Source organism: Cebus imitator, unplaced genomic scaffold (assembly GCF_001604975.1).
Source record: "Cebus imitator isolate Cc_AM_T3 unplaced genomic scaffold, Cebus_imitator-1.0 Scaffold1, whole genome shotgun sequence".
Lineage (NCBI taxonomy): Eukaryota > Metazoa > Chordata > Mammalia > Primates > Cebidae > Cebus > Cebus imitator.
Genome location: NW_016107316.1, coordinates 16,419,124 through 16,426,366, shown reverse-complemented (window position 1 = coordinate 16,426,366; position 7,243 = coordinate 16,419,124). Strand labels below are relative to the sequence as shown.

The following is a 7,243-nucleotide window of genomic DNA, read 5'->3' as shown; positions in this document are numbered from 1 at the left end:
CTGTGCAGCACGCCGAGCCCAGACTCGGCTGGCTCGGCTCCGCGCAGGCGGGCGGGCGAGAGGATGCTGGCGGGCTTCCCCGGGCTCGGCCCGCGCTCCCGCCGGGGAGGGCCCCGCGCGCGCCCCTAGCTGCCGCCGCCGCCGCCGCCGCGGGTGCAGGGGAGGGGTCCGGAGAGCCGCGCTCGCTGCCGCCGGCGCCTGCTGGCCCCCGAGCCGCAGCCCCAGGGCTGGCGCGCTGGGCCGGCGCCCCTGGATCTCCCGGCCCCCGTCGCCGCCGCCTCCTTCCCCCTGCAGCCGGGCGCCCGCGGATGCTGAGGGGCAGCGCTGCGCCTCTCAGGGCCGGATCCCGGGCCTGACGGCGGGAGATCGTGCTCCGGCCGGGGCTCCAGGCGCTGGTGGGGCGGCGCGGCTCTGCGGGGAGCAGCCCTCGGGCGCGTTGAGCCCTCCCACCTCGGCCCGCGCGGGGACCGTCCCAGAGCACGCGGTGGCCGAGTTCCCGCACAGGTAAACGCAGGGGCCGGGCCGGGCTTCCGGGGAAGACTGCGCCCTGAGCTTGGGAAAGGGGTCCGATCGGAGCCGGAGTCTCCTATGGCTTGGTGGAAAAAGGAAGTAAACAGAAGGAAGGTTCAGGAATCCCCACGATGGTCCTGGTTTCTTTCCGGCACGTTTTGTTTCCAGCTTCTAAGGACTGGGCCTGGAGGGAATTTCGGTGAGGAAGTCAGGGACTGCGAGAGAAGAGATAACTGAGAGAAACAGGGTGCCGGGGATGGAGAGGCGGCTAGGCCCTTCCACAAGCCGGGGCAGGAAATTGAGTGTCTGGCGTGGACAGAACCCAGTGTGCGTGAGGTGGGCGGCGGTGTGAGCCGGGGGTGGCAGGGAAGGCCCAGGATTGGGAGACTCCTGCAGCAGAGATTCTTTTATGAGGGTTAGGGCGGGTCATGGGGAAACCGCAAAGTAGGAGGGAAGAGGTGCTTCTGCTCAGCAATGCCCTTTTCAGCTCTAGATGATCAGCGCTACCTGTGCCCTGGAAACCCACTCTGCGTTCCTGCTGGAGGTGGTTGTCCTCGGTCCAGCCAAGAAGAGGCCCTCAGACCCCCCTCCCCACTAGGTCTCAGAGAGCCCTGAGAGGTGGCCCCGGCGGGAACTCTTCCTCTGTTCCCAGTCCACTTCTCTAGGGCCAGCAGCAGACGCCAGCCAGAATGCCGAGGAACCAAGGCTTCTCCGAGCCCGAGTACTCGGCCGAGTACTCAGCCGAGTACTCCGTTAGCCTGCCCTCCGACCCTGACCGCGGGGTAGGCCGGACCCATGAGATCTCTGTCCGGAACTCGGGCTCCTGCCTGTGCCTGCCTCGCTTCATGCGGCTGACCTTTGTGCCGGAGTCCTTGGAGAACCTCTACCAGACCTACTTCAAAAGGCAACGCCACGAGACCCTGCTGGTGCTCGTGGTCTTCGCAGCCCTCTTTGACTGCTACGTGGTGGTCATGTGTGCTGTGGTCTTCTCCAGCGACAAGCTGGCTCCCCTCGCGGTGGCAGGAATTGGACTGGTGTTGGACATCGTCCTCTTTATGCTCTGCAAGAAGGGGCTGCTCCCAGACCGGGTCACCCGCAGGGTGGTGCCCTACCTGTTGTGGCTTCTCATAACCGCCCAGATCTTCTCCTACCTGGGCCTGAACTTTGCGGGTGCCCACGCGGCCAGTGACACGGTGGGCTGGCAGGTCTTCTTTGTCTTCTCCTTCTTCATCACGCTGCCCCTCAGCCTCAGCCCCATCGTGATCATCTCCGTGGTCTCCTGTGTGATGCACACGTTGGTACTGGGAGTCACTGTGGCGCAGCAGCAGCAGGAGGAGCTGAAGGGGATGCAGCTGCTGCGGGAGGTGAGTTCTGCCCACCATCCCCCCCGTGGGTCCTCTCTGGCAGCTCTCACCAACGTGGGACCTCTTGGAGTTGGTGTTTGCTTTGCCTTTGAGTCCAAGTATGTCCTGGGGGCTTCCGGGGCTCTCACCTCTCCCTCTAGTCACTGTCTTTGCCCCCAGGTGCCACTGCCCGGAATCTGCCTGTAGCTGGCCCGAGAGAAAGGAGGATATCAGGGCATTGGGCAGGGCCACTCTTCACCTGTGCCCAGCCCGAGTGTGGGCACAGGCTGTGTCCACCCAGGGCTGGTCTTGAGGCAGATTGTCCTGGCCACTCCCTGGCAGTGACCCTGGCGAGGAGGACCTCCCGTGGGAAGAGGGCTCCTCGATTCCCATCTCTCCGCTGACACTGACTAGCTGTGTGGACTCAGTGCCCCTTTGTCAAATGGAGATAACGTCTGCCCTGCCTGCATGACATGGTTGTTGTCAGGATCGCAGGAGATGTGGGGGATAGCACTTTAGGATACGTGAAGGGCTGCTTAGAGGGAAGACGCAGTTATATTTCCTTCTTCTGGGGAGCTTGGGGTGCCCGCGCAGTTCTGTGATGTGGAGAGAGGTGGTCTCCCCACTGAAGCTGTGGGGTAGGGATGCAAATGGGGATAGTCATTCTGGCCACTGCGACACAGGGTCTGCTGGTCCTGGAGCACGAGTTCTACTGGAAGGGGTGGAATTTCAGCCTCAGCTTAGCTATTCATAATAGTATTGTGTTCCCACCAAGTGTTGGGCCCTGACAGGCTGCAGAGACCAGGGGACCTGAGGGACAGTCGGCAATGTGTGTCCCTCGGGAGCCAGCAAGCCAGTGACCAGAGCGTGAGGCGGAGATGTCTGCATCTGGGTTTGGTGCCCAGCTTGCCAGCCTCGTGCTGATGATGGTCCGGAGCCTCCCCCACGTCCTGACCCTGCGGTGGTCCAGCTGGTAGAGACGGCAACCTTCCACGCCAGCTCTGTTCTGCGGTTAGTGGGGCTGGGGTAGAGTCAGCTCTGAAGCGGTGACCTGCTGGGTGTCAGGAGAGGCAGGGTGTGCCCAGGATCCTTGCTGATGGCCATGAGCCTCTAGCAGCTATGGAGGTCCGCCTGGGCCCTGGAGACCAGGTGCTGTGGGCAGGCCCAGGGTGGATGGACAGAACCTTCTGCTCCTGTGCTGATTTTTCCACTCATGCCTCAGCCTGCTGATTTGTTCTAGAAACGGTTAGAGGATGTTAACATAGGCAGGGGCCTGGCAGGGCTTCTAGTCCAGACACCCCATTTGACAGAGGAATTTCCTAACAGAGATGGGTGGTAACTGGTTCACTGTCACCCAGAACTTTGGTGGCAGAAACAGGATGGGACACCAGGTGTCGGCTCCCACCCCAGGCATCGGTTCCTACCCCAGGGCTCATTTGTGTGTGTTCCACGGAGCACCAAGAGCTCCCTGAGAGTAGGAGCTTTGCTTCCCATCCCACCTCCTAGGGATAGTGGCTGTGTGCTGCCTTGCCGTTCCCACCCCAAATTTCTGTAGAGGCACAGCTTGGAGGGGGCTGTGAGTTTCTGGTCATCAGCTGGGTGGAAACACCATTCATGTCAGGCCATGCATTAGCCAGTCCCAGGTTCTTTTTAAGCTTAAGATCCGAGGTTTGGGATGACTGGTCTCTTTAGCTCCATCTCCCCAGGTGGGCAGGGAGCTTATTTTGAGACTCCTGGAGCTTCCAGGGAAAAGGACTGTGAGAGTGTGGCTGCAGGGCTGGGCCCAGGCCTGGGCTCTCCACCATGTGGCTACTTGGAGATCACTTCCGAGCTCATGAGTGCTCTCCTTTGGGTACTATTAAAATACAAAACCCTAAAACTTAGAAAACAGAAACAAAAAAAAATAGAAATCAAGAATAAAAATATTAGCATCCCAGGGGAACCTTGGCATGGAAGCAGTGCCTGGGAGGCAGCTTTTGGAACAGAGCAGGAGGGGCAGAGGGCTCTCAAGGTCCAATGGGGAGCCTGGGATCGAAGGCAGGAGGCCCCAGCTTACAGTGGGCTGTGTTCCAGAAGCTTCTGAGTCACTAGTTTGGGACTAATGTGACTTTTTAAAAGGTGCCTGGGTTCCCAAGCCCACCCACCAGAGTTTGCCTCAACTCACAGCATCCCTGCATTTGGCCTCTGGAGACTGTGGGAACAGGGGTGGGCGTGGTGGCTCAGGCCTGTAATCCCAGCACTTTGGGAAATAGGCGGATCACATGAGGTTAGGAGTGACCAGCCTGGCCAACATGGTGAAACCTCTGCCTCGACTAAAACTACAAAAATTAGCCGGACATGATGGTGTGCATCTGTAATCCCAGCTACTCAGGAGGCTGAAGCAGGAGAATCACTTGAACCCAGGAGGCAGAGGTTGCAGTGAGCCAAGATTGCACCACTGCACTCCTGCCTGGGTGACAGAGCAAGACACTGTTTCAAAAAAACAAAAAACAAAACAAAAAAAAACCCACAGCGGCTTGCGTTGCTGTGGGGAGGGCCACCCGGGACAGCAATCTCCCCTGAGCCATGGAGTGAGGCGTCATTCACCTGCCCTGCTGCTGTTGCCTCCTGGGATGTGGGCCCCATCAAAGATGGGGGGGCAGGGGCTGCTGGAGGATGGGGTACAAGAACCAGGTAGCCAGGCCCCTCCTAGTCAGCGTAGGTCCTGGAACTTTCTCCAGACACCAAGCCCCGGGCACTGCCTTTCTTCTGCCCATGTGCTTCCCCTCATCTTCCTCTCTCCCATCCCATTGGCTCTGGCTGGGGACTCCCTCCAGGGCGGGTGGGGGATGAACGCAGTTTCCCAGTTTGAAGCAGACACCTGGATTTCTAAGGGCTTGTGAGTCTTGTGGTTTTGTTGCTGCTGTCACTGGCAGCATGAAGAAGCATTGCCAATGTGAAAAGCCCTCTTCCTCTGCAGCCCTTATCCCCCACGCCCATGCTCAGATCTGTGGAGGAGGACGGAAGGTACACCTGGGTCTGCTAGTGGCCTGAGAGGTTGGAGGCCAGGCGGACAGCCTGTCCTGGGCTCTTCTCAGGAGGCCAGCGGGTGGGGTCTGACAGGAAGAGCAGGTGATCAGAGAGTGTGGGATGGGATGGGGCTGGGGCTTCCCGATGAGTTAGGGAGTGAATATTGCCACGCCTCAAGGGCCTTGCTGCCTGCAGGGTCTGGGGATGGGGAGGGTGAGGCCATCTGACAGTCAGGCTGTGCTGGGTGGGGAGGATGTTCTGGGAGCCACCTCGGATGGGCAGGGACCTGGTCAATGGTTCTCACAACCCATCCCCTAGCTGGAGTACCATGGTGCGGCCTCGGCTTACTGCAACCTCCACCTCCCGGGTTCAAGCGATTCTCCTGCCTCAGCCTCCCAAGTAGATGGGATTACAGGCACCTGTCACCATGGCCAGCTAATTTTTTTTTGTATTTTTAGTAGAGATGGGGTTTCACCATGTTGGCCAGGCTGGTCTCAAACTCCTGACCTCAGGTAATCTGCCCACCTAGGCCACCCAAAGTGCTGGGATTACAGGTGTGAGCCACTGTCCCCTATTCTTGATGGGTCCTTCATCCTAGAAGGCTCCTAGAGGAGCAGGAAGGGAGGACAGATGGATCAGGAGGAGCCGAGGCTGGCAGGGTTTGCCCATGTCATTCCCCTGGCCTGGGTCCTTCCCTAGGACATGTTATGAAATAACTTGCCCTTTCCTGCCCTAAACTGCCCCTGGGCTAGGCGAGGAGGCAGGAGGGGTCTGGGCTCAGGACCAGGACCCACAGGACCAGCAGCCGATGGGTACAGATGATGGGGAAGGCAGCCAGGATGGTGGCTGGGGGGGGAGGGGTGTGCCTTTAGCATGTGGCACAGTAGGGACTAGGAACCGCTGACAAATATTTTGTACCCTTACTTCAGAGCAGAAAGGCTATTTGGGAGCAGAATTCTCTCATGGAATGAAGAACCCGTTAAGACCTTTATTCACCAAGTAAAACTCGAGGAAGCTGTGGCTGTGCAGTTCCGTTCACACCTACAAATTACACAGCAAGTCATTCACCCAGCGAAGGAACATTTGCTCCTCGGGGCTGGAGGGAGCTGCCATAGGGAGGATGAGAGGAAGCTGAGGCTTCCAGAGACAACCTGTCTGCAGACTGCACGTAGCTATTGCATGCACCTCACCCCAGTTAATCCTGGATGTTACTGGCTCCATTTCACAGATGAGAGGACTGAGGCTTAGTGAGGTTGAGAGGAGGTAATGGGGCTGGATTATAGGGGAGGGGTCACTAGTGAGTTAGAAGGTGGGATGGGGGGTTTCCCTGAAAGTGTCTCTTTCTCCAGAATCCAGGCATCTGGGCCTTCTGCTTTTCTGGCTGCCCCCAAATGTCTTTGCTAAGCAACATGGCTGAACAGTGCCAAGAGATGGGAACCCCTAAAGTATAGCACAAGGCACCCCCTTCTCTCCATGGGAATGGGATGCAAAGAGGGGGGAAGCCCATGCCGATGTTCCCTGTGGGCATGTGGCCGGGCTTACGTGAGAAAGGCGGGGGGGCTAAGTCGGGGCAGGAGCCGGCGTGGGGGGCTGGAGGCAGGAAGCAGCAGGCTTGGGGCTTTCAGTCTTCAGGAAGCAGGCTGCAGGGAGAGGCGTGCAGGACGCAGGGCGAGAGGAGGCAAACGCAAGCCAGTCCTGGCTCTTTGGCCCTGGGCATCACCGGCAGGACCAGGGACCGGAACAATGAGGACCTGCGTAGACGGGGACCACAGGGCCATCAGACCCAGCTGCATGTGAGGAAGAAGAATCAGTCATTGAACATGTAAACAGCTTTGCACCCCCTCCATGCTTTCCCTGCCTGGGCTTTCTGTGGCCTTTTCTGACCCTGATCTGTGTGTAAACAGAGCACCCGGGTTTGCGCACCATCATCATGCATATGCAATTTAGGCCCCACCTTTCACCCACATTATTTCCCTGACATTTTGCTCTGAACGTTGGACTCCTCGTGTTTATTATTTTAAATCAGCGCTTTATAGTCAGCGGGTTTTTCTAGAGAGGAAACGGAAGCCCAGGGCTGGGCCAGGGGTGGGTGACTGAGTAGTTTTATACCCACATGCAGGCACACACACACACACATACACTCATGCTCACTCCTGGGCTTGATCTGCCCAACCCTCTGGTAAACTCTCCGTGAGATGGAATGGCTGGGATGCCGGGTTATTCTCATTCTGCAGTTTCTTCATAAACAAACAGCAAATCGCACGAGGGTGGGCCGATCCTGGGTTAATATTCCAGTGCCACCCTATGCCCCCGGCTGCCCCCTCACCAAATTACACATTTTTTTTTCTTTTTTTCTTTCTTCTTTTTTTTTTTTTTTTTTT

At 58.2% G+C, this 7,243-nt stretch overlaps 1 protein-coding gene across 3 annotated transcripts in view; it reads left to right on the top strand.

The window, feature by feature from the left end:
- Positions 1-368: 368 nt before the first annotated feature.
- The window catches only part of ADCY3 (adenylate cyclase 3), a 101,455-nt gene continuing 94,580 nt past the window's right edge, over positions 369-7,243 (top strand). For all 3 annotated transcript variants that reach the window (XM_017526968.2, XM_017526977.2, XM_017526951.2), the window contains exons 1-2: positions 369-504; positions 998-1,874. In XM_017526968.2, coding sequence (XP_017382457.1) covers positions 1,200-1,874 — 675 coding nt within the window. In that variant the 5' untranslated portion in view covers positions 369-504; positions 998-1,199. The remainder of the gene's footprint in view (positions 505-997; positions 1,875-7,243) is intronic.